Source organism: Rhinopithecus bieti, unplaced genomic scaffold, assembly GCF_001698545.2.
Source record: "Rhinopithecus bieti isolate Rb0 unplaced genomic scaffold, ASM169854v2 scaffold_9899, whole genome shotgun sequence".
Taxonomy (NCBI): Eukaryota; Metazoa; Chordata; class Mammalia; order Primates; family Cercopithecidae; genus Rhinopithecus; species Rhinopithecus bieti.
In genome coordinates this window covers 4,574,178-4,594,246 of record NW_016806979.1, presented here as the reverse complement: position 1 = coordinate 4,594,246, position 20,069 = coordinate 4,574,178, and the positions used below count along the sequence as shown (strand labels likewise).

Sequence of the window (20,069 nt, the reverse complement as noted above, 5' to 3'; positions counted from 1 at the left end):
TTGGGGAGTTATACATGATATAAATGATGAATTGATGGGTGCTGACGAGTTGATGGGTGCAGCACACCAACATGGCATAAGTATACATATGTAACAAACCTGCACGTTATGCACATGTACCCTAGAACTTAAAGTATAATAAAAAATAATAATAATAAAAAAAATAAAAAGAAAAACACTCCGCCCAACAAAAGCAGAACACGCATTCTGTTCAAGTGCCCGTGAGACATTCACCCAGACAGACTATACCCTGATCCATAAAATAAAGCTTAATACATTTAAAATAATGAAAGTTATATACAGTGTGTTCTTTGACCATAATGGAATCAAACTAGAAATCAATAATAGAAAGCCAACAGGAAAATCTCTAAAACACTTAGAAATTTAAAATACACTTCTAAATCATCCATGGGTCAAAGAGGAAGCCTCAAAATAAAAAAACACAGAGAACTTTGAATGTAGTATCAAAGTATGTGGGACACAGTTAATGTAGAAAGGGAAAATTGATAGCACTAAGTGTTTTCTTTAGAAAAGAGAAAAGGTCTCAAATCAATAATCTAAGTTTCCACCTCAATAAACTAGAAAATAAGCAAAATAAGCCCAAAGCAAAGGAGGGAACGAAATCATAAAGATCAGAAACCAATGAAATTTAAAATAAAACAACACAAAAATTAAACAAAAATCTGGTTCTTTGAAAAATCAATAAAGTTTATAAACCTCTAGTAAGACCGACAAAGATGGAAAGAGTGAAGACACTAATCACCAATACTAGGAATGAAATAGAAGATACCACTGCCAAACTTGCAACCATTTAGAGGATAATATGGAACTAGTATAAACAGCTTCATGCTTGAATTAAACAATTTAGAAGAAATAAACCAATTCCTCAGAAACCACAAGCTACCAAAATTCTCTACCAAGATTTTCACAAATTTGAAACAGACCAACATGAGCAAGCCTATGTGGCCATTAAAGAAATTGAATTTGTGACTAAAAATCTCATGGAAATGACCGGGTGCGGTGACTCACGCCTGTAACCCCAACACTTTGGGAGGTTGAGGCAGGCGGATCACCTGAGGTCAGGAGTTCAAGATCAGCCTGAAGAACATGGTGAAACCCTGTCTCTACTAAAAAATACAAAAAATAGCTGGGTGTGGTGGTGGGCGCCTGTAATCCCAGCTACTCAGGCGGCTGAGGTGGGAGAATTGCTTGAACCTGGGAAGCAGAGGTTGCAGTGAGCCAAGATCATGCCACTGCACTCCAGGCCTAGGCGATAGAACAAAACTGTTTCAAGAAAAAAAGTGTCAGTATAATCCACTATCTTAGTAGACTAAACAAAAATCAGTCATATCAGGAGACTCACAAAAAATTGACAAGATCTAACACCCATTCATGATGAATAGTCTAAACAAAAGGAATAGAATTTCCTCAACTTGAAAACTTACAGTTAATATACGTAATGGCAAAGTGGTTTTCCTCTTAGATTGGGAATAATGCAAGGATGTGCGAACTCACCATTCTTATTCAACAGAGTACTGGAAGTTCAGGCCACCGCAATAAGGCAAGAAAAAGAAATAAAAGACATACAGAATAGAAAGGAAAAATAAAACTGTTCCTATTTGCAGATGACATTATTGTCTATGTACAAAATCCCTAAGGAATCTAAAAAAGCCATCCTAGAACTAGTAAGTGAGTTTAGCAAGGTCACAAGATAAAAACAAACACACAAAAATTATTCACATTTGTATATACCCAAACAAACGTGGAAACTAAAACTTAAGACACAATGCCACTTATTAATACAATCACTTCTAACAAGAAAAGGAGAGACATACAAGGTATAAATGTAACAAAACTTGTATAGGATCTTAAATGCTATTACAAAATGAAATCACAAAATGCTGACTAAAGAAATCAAAGAAGAGCCAAATAAATGGAGAGATATACTACATTAGGGACTGAGAGACAGAGTCAACATGTCAGTTCTCCCCAAACTGATTAATAGTTTTAATGCAGTTCCTATAAAAACCCCAATAAGGTTTTACTTTTTTATAAGCATAACAAGCCTGTTCTAAAATTCATATGGAAAAGTACAAATCCTAGAAGAGCAAACCAATTTTGACAAAAAAGGATAAAGTGGGAGGAATCACTCTGTATAACAAACCTTACTAGATTGCTCTAGTAATCAAGACTGTGCAGTATCGTGGAGGGATAGACACAAAGACCAATGGAACAGAGCACAGAACCCATCAACAGCAGCACACTAGGTGCCCGACTGACTTCTGACAAAGATACAAAATAAATTAAATGGAGCGGGGCCAGGTGCCACGGCTCACGCCTGTAATCCCAGCATTTTGTGAGGCCGAGGCAGGTGGATCGCTTGAGGTCAGGAGTTCAAGGCCAGCCTGGCCAACATGGCAAAACCCCATCTCTACTAAAAATACAAAAATTAGTTGGGCATAGTGGTGGGTGCCTGTAAACCCAGCTACTCAGGAGGCTGAGGCAGGAGAATCACTTGAACCTGGGAGGTAAGAGGTTGCAGTGAGCTGAGGTCACACCACAGCACTCCAGCCTGGGTGATAAGAGTGAGACTCCATTTAAAAAAAAATTGTTTTTTAATGGAGGGACTGACTTGTCTATAAACGGTGCTGGAGCAATTAGACATCCATAAACGAACAAACAAAAATAATAAATGAAGCTTAACCCAATAAACCTCACTCCTTATACAAAAATTAACTCAAAATGGCTCATAGACAAATAGAAAACTATAAAAGCATAGGAGAAAATCTGTAGGATCTAGGAAAAGAGTTCATAATCTATGAAAGGAAAAATTGATAAAATGGATTATATCCAAGGTTCATATTAAAAACTTTATTTAATTAAAGATTATACTAACACTGGCTGGGCATGGTGGCTCATGCCTGTAATCCTAGCACTTTGGGAGGCCAAGGCAGGTGGATTGCCTGAGCTCAGGAGTTTGAGACCCGCCTGGTCAACATGACAAAACCCCATCTCTATTAAAAATACAAAAATTAGCCAGGCGTGGTGGTGGGCGCCTGTAATCCCAGCTGCTCGGGAGACTGAGGCAGGATAATCCCTGAACCCAGGAGACGGAGGTTGCAGTGAGCTGAGATCGTGCCACTGCACTCCAGCCTGGGTGACACAGCGAGACTCCGCCTCAAAAAAACCAAAATTGTACAAAAACTCTTACTCAGAGAAACACCCTATTAAGAGAACGAAAAGACAAGCTACAGACTAGGAGAAATTACTTGCAAACCACAGCCTGACAAATTGCTAGTTTCTGGAACATATGAAGAACTCTCAAAATTTAACAGTAAAAAAACTCAGTTTTGGTTGCTGGGTGGGAGGGAGGTGCTGGCTGCAGAGGGAAGGAGCTCCCAGTGGCTGTGGAGAACCCAGCCCAGCTGAGCCGAGCCACGGCCACCATGGTGGCTACCGAGGCCACTCACGAGAACCACCAATACCTCCACTGAGAGTGGAGACAAGTCCAACCAGGACCCTCAGTTTGAGCCAATAGCTTCTATTCCTGAGCAAGAAATTAAAATGCTAGAGGAAGAGCAAGAGGGACTTTTTAAAATGTGGGTGAAACTCTTCTGATTTTTTTCAGGGAACAATCTCCCGGAATGGAAGGGTGGAGGTACTGGCAACGTCAAGCTCCTGAAGCACAAGGAGAAAGGGGTCCCACGAGGAGGGACAAGACCCTGAAGATCTGCCAGCCCCTAAGTCATGCCCATGATGGAGCTGAAGCCCAACGCAGGCAGCCACTGTGCCTGGGTCTGCAACACTCACGCCGAATTCAGCCGTGAACGCCCAAGCCAGGGCTGCTGGCCAGCCGCGTCCTGAATGCTGAGCATGCACAGAAATTCCAAAGTTCAAAGAATGCAAAAAAGACATCAAAGAGAGACAAAAGAAAGGACCGGGCAAAAACAACAATGCCGAAAAAGTGATGGAAAAGCTAGAAGCTCTTTTGGTGAAGAGGAGACCGAGGAAGACACTGAGGAAAAGCATTAAATTCTTCCTTTCTTTCCTTTTTCTTTTGAGATAGAGTCTCACTCTATCGCCCAGGTGGGAGTGCGGTGGCACCATTGCAGGTCACTGCAGCCTCCACCTCCTGGGCTCAAGTGATCCTCCCACCTCAGCCTCCTGAGTAGCTGGGATCACAAGTGCACACCCACTATGCCCAGCTCTTTTTTTTTTTTTTTTTTGAGACGGAGTCTCACTCTGCCGCCCAGGCTGGAGTGCAGTGGCCGGATCTCAGCTCACTGCAAGCTCCGCCTCCCAGGTTTATGCCATTCTCCTGCCTCAGCCTCCCAAGTAGCTGGGAATATAGGCGCCCAGCTAGTTTTTTTGTATTTTTTTTAGTAGAGACGGACTTTCACCGTGTTAGCCAGGATCATCTCAATCTCCTGACCTCGTGATCTGCCCATCTCAGCCTCCCAAAGTGCTGGGATTACAGGCTTGAGCCACTGTGCCCAGCCCATTTTTTGTATTTTTAGTAGAGACAGGGGTCTTGCTATGTTGCCCAGGCTGGTCTTGAACTCCTAAACTCAAGTGATCCACCTGCCTCAGCCTCCCAAAGTGCTGAGATTATAGGCATGAGCCACTACACCCAGCCTCCTTTTTCTTACCTATTTATTTAAGACAGTCTCACTCTGTTCCCCAGGCTGGAGTATAATGGTGTGATCTTGGCTCACTGCAACCTCCACCTCCCAAGTAGCTGGGATTACAGGCGCCTGCCAACATGCCCAGCTAATTTTTGTATTTTTAGTAGAGACAGGGTTTCACCATGTTGGCCAGGCTGGTCTCAAACTCCTGGCTTCAGGTGATCCAGCTGCCTTGGCCTCCCAAAGTGCTAGGATTACAGGTGTGAGCCACCGTGCCCAGCCTCCTTTTTCAATTTTATCATGTCCCTCCTTTTCAGTTTGCTTTTATTGTGTTTTATTTTTACAAGGGACTTTATACAAATAACTGGATTAAAAAAACAACTTAAAAAAAAGTCAATTAAAAAAGAAAGTCAACTAGAAAATGGACAAAAGACATGAATATGCAGTTCACCAAGGAGGATATATAGATGTCAAAGAAGCCCATGAGAAGATACTGGCGGCTGACGCCTGTAATACCAGCACTCTGGAAGGCTGAGATGGATGGATCGCTTGAGCCCAGAAGTTCAAGACCAGCCTGGCCAACACAGCGAGGTTCCATCTCTACATAGAAGTGCAAAAATTAACTAGGCGTAGTGGCGCAATCCTGTAGTCCCAGTTACTTGCGAGGCTGAGGCAGGAGGATTGCTCAAGCCCAGGAGGCAGAGGTTGCAGTCAGCCGAGATCGTGCCACTGCACCCCAGCCTGGGCAACAGAGCAGGACCTTGTCTCAAAAATAAATAAACAAAAATACTTTTTAGAAAAGAAAATATGCTGTCATCATTAGTCAGTAGGAAATACAAATGAAACCACAAAATCTTTCTCATAGATTGAGCCTCTGATGGTCTGAATATTCCCCCCTAAACTCCTATGTTGAAATCCTTACCTGACAGGGTGATATTAGGAGGCAGGGCCTTTGGGAGGTGATGAGGTCATGGCGGCGTGGCCCTCAGGAATGCAATTCGTGCTCTTATTCATGCGTTTATTTTTTGAGATGGAGTCTTACTCTATTGCCCAGGTTGGAGGGCAGTGGCACAATCCTGGCTCACTGCAACCTCTGCCTTCCAGGTTCAAGTAATTCTACCGCAGCTTCCTGAGAAGCTGGGATTACAGGTGCACACCACCATGCCCAGTTAATTTTCGTATTTTTCATAGAGAGAGAGAGAGGGTTTCATCATGTTGGCCAGGCTGGTCTCAAACTTCTGACCTCGGGTGATCCACCTGCCTCGGCCTCCCAAATTGCTGGGATTACAGGCATGAGCCACCGCACCCAGCCTGATTCATGCTCTTATAAAAGGGACCCTGGAGAGATTTCTCACCCCCGGCCCGTCCCACTGCCACCACGTGAGGATGCAGTGAGAGGGTGCTGTCTATGAGCCACAAAGTGGGTCCTCACCAGACATTACATCTGCCTCGATCGTGGACTTCCCAGCCTCCAGACTGGTGAGGAATAAAATGTCTGTTGTTTATAAGCCACTCAGTTTATGGGATTTTGTTAGCGCATCTTGAACAGACTGAGTGGTATTCTTTACTTAAAAAAATTTCTTTAAAAGAGGTGAGATGTGAGAGAGAATGAGAGGAGGAGGAAGAGGGGAGGAAAAGATGAAGGGAGGCAAAAGAGAGGGGGGCAGTCGAAGGCAAGCCCCCACCCATGTACAGAGAGAGGTGAACATATCTGCTTTAGCAGAGGGACCCCACCTTGCGATCTCAGGGCCCTTCAGGTGCCTCCACCCAACACTAGAAACCTTGTTGTCACATTCTTATAACCAAAGGGTACCCGGAGCCTGCCCTCTTGTTGCCGGGGGCAGCTCCATGCAGAACCCCAGGCCCCACCCACACGGCGTGCGCTGTGCTCACCACGACAATCATGTCCCAGAGCTCCTTCAGCAGGCGGACCTCCCGGTGGCAGGCCTTGAGCTGCTTGTAGTCGGGGACAGTGACCTCGAACAGGCCCCCGGACTTGGACAGCGCCTCCATGATGCCTTCCATGGCTGAGATGCTCTTTTGTTGCTGGGTGGGGAGGGGGCTGTCAGTAGGGCTGCCTACCCTCAGCGGTGCCCCACCCCACTCCCCGATGTTCTGCTCGTCTCTCCAGTGTGCCCTCCCTGATAAACCTTCTGGGAGGAGGTGTCAACACAATGGTGTCCCACCTGGAGGGAGGACAGAGCCCTCCATCCCCCAGCGCCTCCTGGGTCCTGCCTGCAGGGGAGGGCGGGTGAGCTCTACTCACTCCAGCGTGGGGACTGACTCCCAGTGGGCATGGTACAAATGCCTCATTTCCTCCTGAGAGTTCCTGATTCCCCAGCATTTCTTCCACTTTCATATATTTTATCTTATTAAAATGATTTAAGTAATGTTTTGAAATGAGATAATTGAGAGTAGCAAAGAGGAAAAATTCCCAGTGTCCTTACAAATCCTGCGACTAAGAGTTGGCCCCTGGTGTTAGTGGGTGTGTTTGCACGGACACGTAATGGGCAGGCTGTGGCAAAGGTGGGCTCGGAGTGTGTGCACACACATGGACACGCAGGGACCACCTGCCGTGGTCAGCAGCTGGAGCTCCACAGCTCCCCTTGGATGGGCACGGGGTACCCCTCACTGCAAATCTTTCCAGAAAACCCAGCCTGGGATCCTAGGGAGAGAATGGCTGCATCTCCATCATTGCTTGAGGAATGTGACATGAGGAAACAGCCATGAGGGAGGGTTGGATCAGAGCTGGAGACCAAAGAGCTGAAGCTCAGGGAGGGGAAGAGTGGGGCGACCCTGAGGACCCTGGGGTTCACATTTGCTAGAGCCTGTGAGGTGTAGGCAGGGCTAGCCCAGCAGTACCTGGGCACCGTACTGGGAGCAAAGAGGCACTGACGAGGGCCCTGCTGGGCCTCAAGAGGCCTCCCTGGGCCGAGCACCCCCACATGCTCCTGCCCACAAGAGCCTTTTGGGCCAGAGCTTGAGTGGGCTGCCAGGTCCAGGGCTGTGTAAATTTGCACTGGACGTGATCATGAACTTGGACAGTAGGAACAGAATGGGAACATGAGTGAAGCGTGGCTGCTGCCAGATGTGGTGGGTCAGGAGAGGCAGCAGGCAGGGAGTGATGGCAGGTGAGTGTTAAGCCCAGGAGACAGGAAGCTGCTGAATGTGAACAGAGTGGGGATTAGGGGGCAGAGCCAGGCTAAGGGACTGTGGGTCACACAGGGTGTTAATAGGCCTGAGCTGGGCCTGGAGCCACACTCTGAGCAGCGAGACACAGAGGGGACGCCCCGTGGTCTGGGGACTGCTAGTTTTGCATGTTCACGTACACACCCACGCGTGTGCTTGCACACATATGCGCATGCGTACACATAAGAGCACTCATGCATGGCCCCAAGGTCGGTCCCATGGAGGCCACGTTTCTGGACTTGAAAGAATAACAACTTAAGAAAGCAGTGGGGTTCCCAGCCTTACCCCCCCGATCTTACCCTTGAGCAAAAATACCTTATTCAGGGACGTGTAGGGGTTGGGGTCGCTGAAGGAGAACGGGGCCTTGTGCCTGAACTTCTCCCTGAACTCGTGCTGCTTGAGCTGCGAGAGAAGAGTACAGGGTACAGAGGGTCACGGGGCGGCCACCTGCCCCAAGGGTGGCCCCAGCTTGCATGCCGCAGGGCCGTGTGTGAGCCCCACGCTGCTCCCCAGAAATCCCGCCCCCTGCCCCAGGTACAATACCTCGAACTGCTGGCATTTCCGCCGCAGGATGCTGACCTCGTTGGCCTGGAGTGGGGCCACGTTCTGCTTTACCTGAATGGCCAGTTTCTTGGTGTTTGTCCAGTGCTCCGGCAGCTCCTGCGGGAAGCGAAGGTGGAGGAGGGCTCCTTTCTTGTTTCTTTTCTTAAACCTTCTATTGTGAAATAATTAGAGACTTGTGGGAAGCTGCAAACACAGTGGAGGGGCCGGCGCGATAGCTCACACCTCTAATCTCAGCACTTTGGGAGGCCGGGGTGGAAGGATCACTTAAGCCCAGGAGTTCGAGACCAGCCTGGGCAACAAAGTGAGACTCCGTCTCTACAAAAGATACAAAAAAAGTTTAGCTGGGTATGATGGCATGGGCCTGTAGTCCCAGCTACTCAGGAGGCTGAGCTGGGAGGATAACTTGAACTCGGGAGGCAGAGGCTACAGTGAGCCAAGATTGTACCACTGCACTCCAGCCTGGGTGAGAGTGGGATCCTGTCTCAAAAAAGCAAAACAAAACAAAACCAGCCTCCTTAACTAGACCTAGGACATTGACATTGGTGTCTCTGTTAACTAGACCAGAGAATGTACTCACCTTTCATCATGTGTTTAAACCTGATCCATTTGTGTGTGTATGTGTGTGTGGTCTCCCATGCAATCTGACCCCACATATAGATTTGTGCAAACACCGCCACAATCAAGATACGGATTGTCCATTACAACAGAGGAATCCCCTTTCTATCCCTCCACCACAATCCTGCCCCTGGGGACTGCTCAGCTCTTCTCCAGCTCTGTAATGTTGTCATTTCCAGAATGGCTGCAGCAATCAGATGAGTTTTTGTATTTCCCAAGTTCCCCACACTTGGGTGAATAGTATAATCGTAAATGTTTTTTATTTATTTTTGAGACAGAGTCTCACTCTGTTGCTGAGGCTGGAGTGCAGTGGTACAATCTCGGCTCACTGCAACCTCTGCCTTCTGGGTTCCAGTGATTCTAGTGCCTCAGCCTCCCAAGCAGCGAGGATTACAGGCGACTGCCACCACGCCAGGCTAATTTTTTAATTTTTAGTAGAGATGGAATTTTGCCGTGTTGCCCAGGCTGGTCTTGAACTCCTTGCCTCAAGTAATCCGCCCACCTTGGCCTCCCAAAGTGCTGAAATTACAGGCATGAGCCACCACACCGGGCCATAAAATATTTTAAAGAAAAATTAAAAATCCCAGCCCATGAACTTTTGGCTCACAGCGGAAACTTCTCTATTTCTTCTACGATTGCTGACTCTGTGGCTTCTGTCTGCATTTTTACTACCCCAGTTGCCTCGTTTGTGGCTTGGAGCACCTTGGGGTGGGACTGCTGAGAACCTGCTGAGTCCTTTTTTTTCTTTTGACACAGAGTCTTGGCTCTGTCACCCAGGCTGGAGTTCAGTGGTACAATCATAGATACCTGCAGCCTTGACTTCCTGGGCTCAACCAATCCTCCCACCTCCTGAGTAGCTGGGACTACAGGTGTGCGCCACTATGCCTGGTTAATTTTTTAAATTTTTTACAGAGACAGGGTTTCCCTGTGTTGCCCAGGCCGGGGCCCCTCCCTCTTGTCACCCCCAGGGCTATGGGGGGAGGGGAAGGGGAGGGGTGGATGGGCTGGGAGGAAATGGAAACTCCAGGCCAGAATCAAGAAAGGAGGGAGCAGGGTCTCCTCAGTGGGCACACCTAGAGGTGGCTGGGGGCAGCTCTAGGACACACCCTCTCCATCCTTCCACCCTTGCCCTGCACACACACCTCCATGCTGACAGCTGAAGTTCTTTGAATTCTCTGTCAAGTGCTGTGCAAACGCAGCTGCCAGCCCCTCCCCCACTTCAGCTACCCAATCCCTCCCCAGGGTCCCCTGACCCTGTTCTTTTTTCACCATCCTGGCACCCAGCTCCACTGGGCACACCCACCAGGCACTCAGGAGGATTTTGTATTTTTGTCTTTGCGGTTTTTTTTTTTTTTTTTTTTTTTTGAGACAGAATCTCTGTCACCCAGGCTGGGGTCCAGTGGCGTGATCTCAGCTCACTGCAACCTCTGCCTCCAGGGTTCAAGCAATTCTCCTGCCTCAGTCTCCTGAGTAGCTGAGACTACACCGCCACGCCTAGCTAACGTTTTGTATTTTTGTCAAGACGGGCTTTCACCATGTTGCCCAGGCTGGTCTCAAACTCCTGAGCTCAGGCGATCCACCCGCCTCAGCCTCCCAAGGTGCTGGGATTATAACGAAGGCATTTTTAATCCAACAAAACACCAGTGGAATGGAGGGAGCACTGGAGTCACCGTGGAGGCAGTCTCCAGGGTCTCCTGTCCCCTGGAAACCTCTTCCCTGCACCTCCCCGTTCCATCGGGATCTGGTGTCCAGAGGGGATCTAGCCTGCAGCATCCCCCGTGGTTGTGTGTGATGGGCTGGTCCGTGGTTGAGGCTGGGCTGGCTCTTCCTTTGGTGGTGCTTCCTGCAACCCTCTCCCTGCTCACCTGGACGCAGCCACGCCCACCCACCACGTACCTGCAGCTTCAGGTGGATCTCCTCCGGCATCTCCTCCCCGTAGGTCTTGAGCAGCTCGATGGTTTGCTTCAGGGGCTCAAACATGTTGTCGGTGGCCACCTGCCTCTCCTTGACCTTCATCAGGTGCCCCATCACCTCCACCAGCCCGTCATAGTCCCCCTCCTTCAGGGGCTTGGTCAAGCCCATTCTGACGACTTTCATGAAGGCTTCCAGGTCAGCCAGGCTAAGGGACAAGGGGACCATTTGTGATGGGCCCAGTCCCCCTCGGGCCCACCCTTGATGGTACGGAGCCCCATCAGAGGGGGACGACCACGGTGAGGTCAACTGGCCATCACCGAAGGCCCCAGCTGGGGAGGGAGTGCCCCTGCCCACTTTGGATCCCTTCAAGCTTGATTGGCCCGTGCCCGGACATCACCCCAAGCCTCAGCAGCTTAGCGCAAGTCCATCCCTGAGTCCCAGGCTACGGCCACATCCCAGAGAGGCCTGCGCTAGCCTCCCAGACGGATTTCAGCCAGGCAGTGCTCTCTCCTGACACTGTGCCCATCACAGCCCTGACGGCCGCCTATCATTCCACGGCTGCTGGTCTGTTTGTTCGGCGCCAGCTTTCCCTGCCAGACTTCAGGTTTCCTCCACATCTGACACCCGGGCAGGGCAGGTGCTTGGTACACTGGGGTTGGAGGAGGGACAGTGTTTGCTCGCAGCCCGGTGACACCTTTCTGCTCACGCTTGGTGGGGTGAACTTTGGAGCCCGGGTGAGCCTTGGAGCCCGGCCTCCACCCCTGCTACCCCGGAGGAGGCACCCGACAAATGCTACCCACTCAAGCGGAGGGCCGCTCCCCGGTGGGCTTCCGAGGACACGGCTGGACGCCCACCTGTTGGTGACATGGTTGCTCAGGTGCTGCTTGAACATGAAGCCCCAGCGCCGGATCGTGCTGAGCAGGGCCTGCTTGAAGGGGCGACAGTCACACTGCAGCCAGCCGTGGAACACCTTGGTGTTCTCGCACTCGGACACCTCCTCGTACAGCTTCTCGTAGGAGTCAATCTGGAAAACACGGCCACCGGCGGCCTGTCATAGCCTGCAAGCCTTGGGGGGCATCAGCATGGGGCTCAGTCCAGGCGCTTCCTGCACTGCACCTGCGCTGCTTACCTGCTGGCCACTGTGGGACCAGGGTCAGCAAAGGGCAGCGTGGGGCACACGGGGGCCCTCATGCCAAGTTATTGTTCCTTCCAGCCCGAGTCTAGCCCCAGAACATGCCAGTTCCCAAGAAGGGGGCATGGCACACCACACAGGCCTGCACGGGGGAGCATCAGGGGCAGTCAGGAGGCAGAGGGAGCCGGGGGAAATGGGGGCAGGAAAGAGCCTTTATTGTGGCAGAACGGGTCACGGCAGCCGGACTTCTGAAGCTGCGTAGGACAGAAGCTTCAAGAGGTGAGTCAGGTCACAGGCTCCTAAAGGACACCCCTAGCTCATCCTTCTTGGTGCTGATTTACAACCTGGGGCCTCTAACTCCTCCCGCTGCCCCAACCCTGTGCTGCAGAACGTACCCCCGGGTGTGGGTCACCCTTGCCCACAGGGCCCTGTCTCACTGTGCCTCGGAAACAGAAACAGAGCTAGAGGTTTGTGCGTTAACTGCTTTCTTATTCTCTGCATTCTTTCTGCGGCTGTTGGATAAAGTGTTCTGCAGCTGTGTCTTTTGGTCCCTGTGGGCTTAAGTGCAGTTTAACTCCAATGTTTGTTGATTTTCTGTCTAGATGATTTGTCCAATGCGGAAAGTAGGGTGTTGAAATCCCTAACTGTTACTGTATTGGGGTCTCTCTCCCTTTAGATCTACTACTGTTTGCTTTATGTATCTGGGTGCTCTGGTGCTGGGTGCATAGATATGCAGAATTGTTAAATCCTCTTGCTGAGTTGATCCTTTTACCATGATATAGTGACCTTCTTGGTCTTGTTTTACTGTTTTGGACATAAAATCTGTTTGTTTGTTTTTTTTTTGAGATGGAGTCTTGCTCTCTTGCCCAGGCTGGAGTGCAATGGCACAATCTCGGCTCACTGCAAGCTCCGCCTCCCGGGTTCACACCATTCTCCTGCCTCAGCCTCCTAAGTAGCTGGAACTACAGGCGCCCACCACCACGCCCAGCTAATTTTTTGTATTTTCAGTAGAAACAAGGTTTCACCGTGTTAGCCAGGATGGTCTTGATCTCCTGACCTCATGATCTGCCCAACTTGGCCTCCCAAAGTGCTGGGATTACAGGCATGAGCCACCGTGCCTGGACGACATAAAGTCTGTCTTATCCGATGTAACTATAGTCATTCCTGCTTGTTCTTGGTTTCTGTTTGTGTGGAATCTCTTTTTCTATCCTTCTGCATTCAGTCTGTCTTTACAGGTGAAGTGAGTTTCTTGTAAGCAGCATATATTGGGGTCACCTTAATCTACTCATACAGTCTGTATCTTTTAAGTGGAGAATTGAATCCATTTACATTTGAGGTTATTACTGACAGATGTGATTTTCTGTGTTCTTCATACTCTGACATCTGGGGCCTTGCGCAGGGACGGCTCCTCCCACACCTAGTTGACTTCGAGAGACAACAAACAATATTCACCTAGGGGCGTGGTTTTATATGCAAATGAGCCAACCCAGAGCCCAAACCTCCAACCAACTGTCCCCTTGATCAGGCTCTCACAGGGTTTTACCTTCTGGGCTGCTACCCACTCGCCCTCAGCCCTCATCACCCCGAAGTCAGGTACCAGACAGCCCCTACAGCCTAGAGCCTGCTGAAGTTATTCAAACTTGCCAACCCTAAGCCTGTGACCTCTGCCCATTCCTTCCCTGGAAGCCACAATAAAGGCTCCTTACTCTCCCCATTTCCCCCAGCTCCCTCTGCCTCTGACTGACCCTGATGCTCCCCCATGCAGGCCTGTGTGGTGTGCCATGTCTGCTTCTTGGGAACTGTGAGTAACAAACCACCTTTCCAATGGCAGTCACCTCCTGATCTGTTTGCCTTGCCCTACCTGGTAACAAGAGAACCTGCATCTTAAAACAATTCACCCAAGTTTTAAAGCAAGCCTGGTGATCCTCTCCTGGAAAACTCTGGAGACAAGGAGGCTGGTGGGTGAGGTCTGCACGCACCTGCTGCTGGAACTGAGCCAGGGTGGGCGGTGTCTTGGGGATGGTGTCATCTGTCCGGGTCTCCAAGTCCTCCGCAGTGACTGCGCACCCATATATCAGGAAATTATTCATAAACTCCTGGAGGTCATCCGTCCAGAGGTAGGAGTACCTCTCAAAGGAATCCTGGTACTCCTCGGCCTCCTTCATGGCACTGATGACCAGGCTGGACACCTCCTCCCTCATCTCTATGAGCTCTGTGTTATCTTCCAGGTCTATCTGAAAGGGGCAGGGGAGAAGGAAAAAGGGGAGGTATGTTGCCTGGTTCATAATTTAGGGGTTGTCCTCTCGGCCTTGAGAAGTGCCTCTCCATTGGTGAAAGGGCTTCCAGTCTCTCATGATGACCCGCTCTGTTTCCAGCCTGGGCCAGTTCACCCCTCTTTAGGCAAAACTGGTGGCCCCCGCTCCTGGGAGGTCACCATATTGATGCCAAACTTAGTGCATAGCACACTACAGCCCAGAACTCCTGGGCTCAAGCGATCCTCCTGCCTCAGCCTCCCAAGTAGCTGGGACCACAGGCATGTGCCACTGTGCCTGGCCCAAGCTCTCACCATGGGAAATAGGAACCTTTGCCAATTTGCAATATTCTGCCATGGGAAGATATGCCAAGTGTGACGTTTGTCTGGGGAATCCCGAGATGACTCACACATGGATTCATTCGTTCAATAGCTCACCCTCGCTGTGTACCACATGCTGGGATAGATACTGGGGACACAGGCAGGGAGTGTACAGCCCAGGAATGGGGTCCGACATTCATCAAAGAATCACAGAAACAAAACATCTCCACCCCTTTGCTTCAGGTGAAACGGAGAGCAGGTCAGGGAATGGCCCTGAGGAAATGGCCATTGGTCTGAGAGCTGATGGATGGGTAGACAAAGAGCAAGAGAAGCGGCTTTCCTGGCAACAGCAAAGCCGGTGCAAAGGCCCTGTGGTGGGAGGAGGCAGCGAGTTAGGGGAACTAAAAGAAGTCTACCATCAATGACTAGAGCAGAGAGCATGAAAGGCCAGTGCTGGACAGGATCTTTTTAGTTGCAAGTGACAGAAAACCCAACCCAAACTGGTATAAGCAAAAAGAGAACTTATTGGCTTATATACAGGACTGGAGAATCCCAGGTGGTGGGTGTGTTTGTTAATCACATTTTTATTGTCTGTATCTTATGAAATTTTGACATCTTATTTTTTTTGTCACCCAGGCCAGAGTGCAGTGGCCCGATCTCAGCTCACTACAACCTCTGCCTCCCAGGTTCAAGTGATTCTCCTGCCTCAGCCTCCCTAGTAGCTGGGATTACAGGCCTCCCACCACCATACCTGGCTAATTTTTTACTTTTTTTTTTTTTTTTTTTGAGATGGAGTCTTGCACTGTTGTCTAGGCTGGAGTGCAGTGGCACCATCTCGGCTCACCGCAAGCTCCGCCTCCTAGGTTCATGCCATTCTCCTGCCTCAGCCTCCTGAGTAGCTGGGACTACAGGCACCCGCCACCACACCCGGCTAATTTTTTGTACTTTTAGTACAGACGGGGTTTCACCATGTTAGCCAGGACAGTCTCGATCTCCTGACCTTGTGATCTGCCCAACTCGGCGTCCCAGTGCTGGGATTACAGGCGTGAGCCACTGTGCTCGGGCAATTTTTTGCATTTTTAGTAAAGGCAGGGTTTCGCCATTTTGGTCAGGCTGGTCTCCAACTCCTGACCTCAGGTGATCCACCCGCCTCAGTCTCCCAAAGGGCTGGGATTACAGGTGTGAGCCAATGTGCCCGGCCCAATTTTGACATCTTAAAACAAACAAACAAACTTTATGGGGCCAGGAAGAGCCTGCCCTTCCCAGGGCCAGGCAATTCTTGGAGATGGCTCAGCTGGGGGCATGCCTTCCATATGCAAACCAGCCGATCCTCAACCACTCCCTTTACCCAACTCTCACACCAAGCCAGTATTTCCCTGCCCTAAATCACCCAGGCTCAGGTACCAGACAACTGGAGACTGCCCCTGTAGCCCAGAGCCCACATCACAGCTGCAGAGAGGCCCCATCCGGGCCCAGATGTGCATGGGGATCTTGTCTGCGCAGGGGACCTCGTTGGTAAGGGTTAGGACAAGGAAACGCTGTGATTGAGGAGGTGAAGTCAGTGGGCCTGGGATGGAAGGGGAAGGTTGGCCCTAGGGCTGGGCTGGGCCACCCTGCACGTAAGCTGTGGATGAAAAGAAGCCACAGGGGAGAGAAGCCTGAAGCTCCCTGTGGCTGCAGGAAAGCATTTGGTGTGTGCTTCGGAATTCAGTCGCGGGCTCCCCTGTGCCTGACGTGTGGCTCTCGCCCCTCCTCACGACCCCTCTTTCTGCTCAGGGTGGGGAGCGCAGTGTTCAGAGCGCGAGCAGGTGCTTCAGGATTTCAGTGTGGTAACTTCCAGGCATCCCCCTGCTCCAGCCGAGATTGTCCCCTGCACTCCTTTGGATCTCCCCAGGTGGGATCCAAGTTCCGGCTGGGCTGGGCTGGGCTGGTGGTAGCCCGGCATGCCAGGGGCAAGCAGGGCCCACTGCCTGGGGGCTTCGCCCTTGCTGGTCTCCCCTGTAGGCAGCCTGGCTCTCTAGATCCCTGTGGCAGCCTGGGGCCCACATTCTGTCTCCTCCTTGTCCTGACCCCAATTCCTCTGGGTTGGCCACCCTGGTACCCATGGGAAGCATCCCTTAGGTACTCTCTGCCACCAAGCTAGGGTGCCTGGGTCTCTGGGAAGTGGTCCTGGGACCCAGCCATCTAGATGGCTGACCCTCTCATTGTCTTCCACAGCTTGGCACCAGGTAAGAGTCTGCTAGACCAGCAGGCTTTTGAGGGACCCTTCTCCTGGGGAAGAGGCCCTTCAGCTCTGGAATGTTCTGCCTGAGCGTCCCAGGGTGTCTGCAAGACAGCCCGAGTGTGTGTGCTGGCAGAGCCCAGGGGTGGAGCAGCTCTGTCTGCAGCAACTGTGGGTGACTGAGAGCAGCCTGCTTTGGGGACAGTGGGAGGGGGCACACCTGGGACACACTGATTCTGAGGATGCGTGCTAACCTAGCGTCTGTGTAACTGGGGCAGATTCTATTCTCAACTCTGGAACAGCTTGCTGCCTGCACTTGGGCCTAAAATCACAGCCATCTTCTCAGCATGGAAACCTCCTCCCGCCCTCCCAGAAACCGCTCACATGCCCACTCCTCTCGGGAGCTGCCCTTGACCTTCTCAGGTCATTAGCTGTTCCCTCGTGTCCTCACTTCACCTCTGTACACGCATGCCTCCCCCCCACACATGTAAATATGTACACGGGCACATATGCATCCAAGCACACGCACACACACACACAAGCACACGCACATCCCTCCCTCCTGGACAGGACAGCTCATCTCACTGTAAATATTGGTTATAACAAATCATACGTGTCCATTATTTTACAATTCAAACAATGCAGAAATGCATGAGAGAAAAAGCCTGCAGCCACACCCCTCTCCCCTCCCTCCTTCCTCCCATCCTGGTAAACACTCACCCAGATTTTTGCTTGTTTAAACAAATGAAACCATATTCTAAACATTGTCCCGTAACTTGATAAACATTCTAATAACCTGTCACAACACCTTTCCATCCCTGGCTCGCTGGGACAACTCATAGAATCTGTGTTTGGGCCAGAATTGGTCAAGCCACTCCCCTCTTCCACAAACATGTAGGTCATTTAAGTCTTTTCTGATTTTTTTTTTTTTTTTTTTTTTTTTTACTGCTATACAAATCAGAATGCTCAACAAACACACCACCTTCCAACCATCCCTTAAGCGGGGGCTAAATTTCCCATGAGCTTTGTCCTTCCTTCCCCAGAGCCTGGCCAGGTCTCTGTGTGGTCTTGTTTGAATGCATTTAGCAAGAGATGATTTCAGAAGACAGTGGAAGGCATATTTGTCAATTGCCTGAGTACTGGGAGAATCAGTGTTTACATTACAGGACTGAGACTGGCACATGAGGTGGCTCACACTGATAATCCAGCATTTGGGATGCCTAGGCAGGTGGGAATCGGTTGAGTTCAGAAGTTTAGGCGAGGTGCGTGGCTCACACCTGTAATCCCAGCAGTTTGGGAGGCCAAGGCAGGTGGATCACGAGTCAGGAGATTGACGACCATCCTGGCGAAACATGGTGAAACCCTGTTCTACTAATAATAAAAAAAAAAAAAAAAAGCAGGGCATGGTGGCATGCACTGTATGTCCAGCCTTTGGAGGCTGAGGCAGGAGATATTGCCTTGAACCTCAGGAGGCAGAGGTTGTCAGTCAGCTGAGACTGTGCTACTGCACTCCAGCCTGGGCGACAGGCAAGACTCTGTCTCAAAAAACAAAAATAAAGAAGTTTTAAGACCACCCTGGGGCAACATGGCAAAACCCTCTCTACAAAATACATCATCAAGCTGGCGCTTGGTGACGCATGGCTTGTAGTCCCCAGCTACTTGGGGGCTGAGGCGTGAGATCAATTGAGGCCTGGGCGGCGGAGGGTGCAGTGAGCTAGATTGCACACTGCACTCAGCTGGTGAAGAGTGGGACCCTGTCCAAAATTACATGGACTGAGTGAACAGTCAGGAAGCTGGGAAAGGTTACCTCTTGGCATCGTGTTGGGGGGTCCGGAGGAATGATGAGGGAATGAAACACAGAGCAGGGTTGACTGAGAAGAAGCCACTTTGGGAAGGAGGACAGATGTGAGTGGGGAGAGAAGCTGCCATGTCGTCCTAGAGGTCACACGATGTCATTTAAAGGTAAACAGCCGCTTGTCGAGTTAGGGCGCAACACCAATGGAGAAAAGCAATGGATGGTCCCACGTATGGCCAGAAGGCCAGGACTGACCTTGTAGTTCATCCTGCCCTTGGCCAACCGAGGATGAGCCTGGCTTACCATTTAGATGTCATTGACAAGGCCTCGATCAGCCCAGGAGACGTGCTCGAGCCACCTTCCAGGGACGGGTGGAAAGTCAGCCCATCCTCATCCAGCTCCATGCGGATCCTCAAACAGGGGAGCGATGTTCTCTGAACAGGGGCAGGGTTGGCAGTGGTCCGACACCTCTGTCCTCCACTGGACGATTCTCAGTGCCTGATCGTCCCTCTGCAACATCAATGTACCACTGCCTTCCAGTAGCTGGGAAATTCTGAGAGCTCTTGTCTCAGCGCACTCTGCTCCTTGAGCAACGCTCAGAGACAAATATGCACAGCCACAGGCCAAAGCAGGCAGAGTGCAGGTTGGGGCAAAGGGAGGGGGCAGGATCAGGGTAGACCTCAGACCCTCAGTCATAAGCCTGCACCTGCTTACCTGCCAGCTGTGGAGGCCTTGGGGAGCCACTTAACTCGCAGCTCCCCAAATATAAAAATGAGGTAAAACATTTTTATAGAATGGAGACTATTGACCGGAGTGTGGTGGCTCATGCTGTAATCCCAGCACTTTGGGAGGCAGGAGTAGAATCACTGAGGTCCAGGAGTTTGGAGAACAAGCCTGGCCGAGCATGACAAACCCCGTATGTTACTAAAAATACAAAAAAAGTAGCCGGGGCCTGGTGGTGGGTGCCATGTAACCCAGCTACTCGGGAGGCGGAGGCAGGAGAATCGCTTGGACAACAGGGGCAGAAGGTTGCAATGAGACCAGATGCGCCATTACATCTTCTAGGCTGGGTGAACAAGAGGCAAAACGCCACTCAAAAAAAAAAAAAAAAAAAAAGCAGACATTGTTTCCATTGTTCTGGGTTACTGCAGGGACTAAATGAATCACTAACACACAAAGCAGGTATACTGCAGGGGCTGGCCAAGCCTGCCTGCCCTCTCCCTCGGAAGTCCCGTTTACAGAGCTCTGGAGGCCCCTGTGAGGCTGCAGGGCTGCAGGTGCTGGTCTGGTTTACAGTGATGGGATTGAGGTCAACCCTAGTGCTCTTCCTGCCAAACCAACGATTCTCCAAATGTGGGCCAGGATCCACCAGGCTGTGAGATCACACTGTGGCCACTGATCTGTCCCCGAGAGAGTCCCCATTGGACCTGTGGGTGGTGGGC

The 20,069-nt window shown here is 50.6% G+C and overlaps 1 protein-coding gene across 5 annotated transcripts in view; it reads right to left on the bottom strand.

Annotated features, from left to right (window-relative positions):
* Positions 1-20,069, bottom strand: part of DNAH17 (dynein axonemal heavy chain 17) — a 155,876-nt gene that overhangs the window by 103,128 nt on the left and 32,679 nt on the right. For all 5 annotated transcript variants that reach the window (XM_017879371.1, XM_017879372.1, XM_017879374.1 and 2 more), the window contains 6 exons: positions 14,019-14,273; positions 11,762-11,931; positions 10,890-11,112; positions 8,358-8,474; positions 8,130-8,216; positions 6,519-6,671 (listed from right to left, as the gene is read on the bottom strand). In XM_017879371.1, the coding sequence (XP_017734860.1) occupies positions 6,519-6,671; positions 8,130-8,216; positions 8,358-8,474; positions 10,890-11,112; positions 11,762-11,931; positions 14,019-14,273 (1,005 nt within the window). The remainder of the gene's footprint in view (positions 1-6,518; positions 6,672-8,129; positions 8,217-8,357; positions 8,475-10,889; positions 11,113-11,761; positions 11,932-14,018; positions 14,274-20,069) is intronic.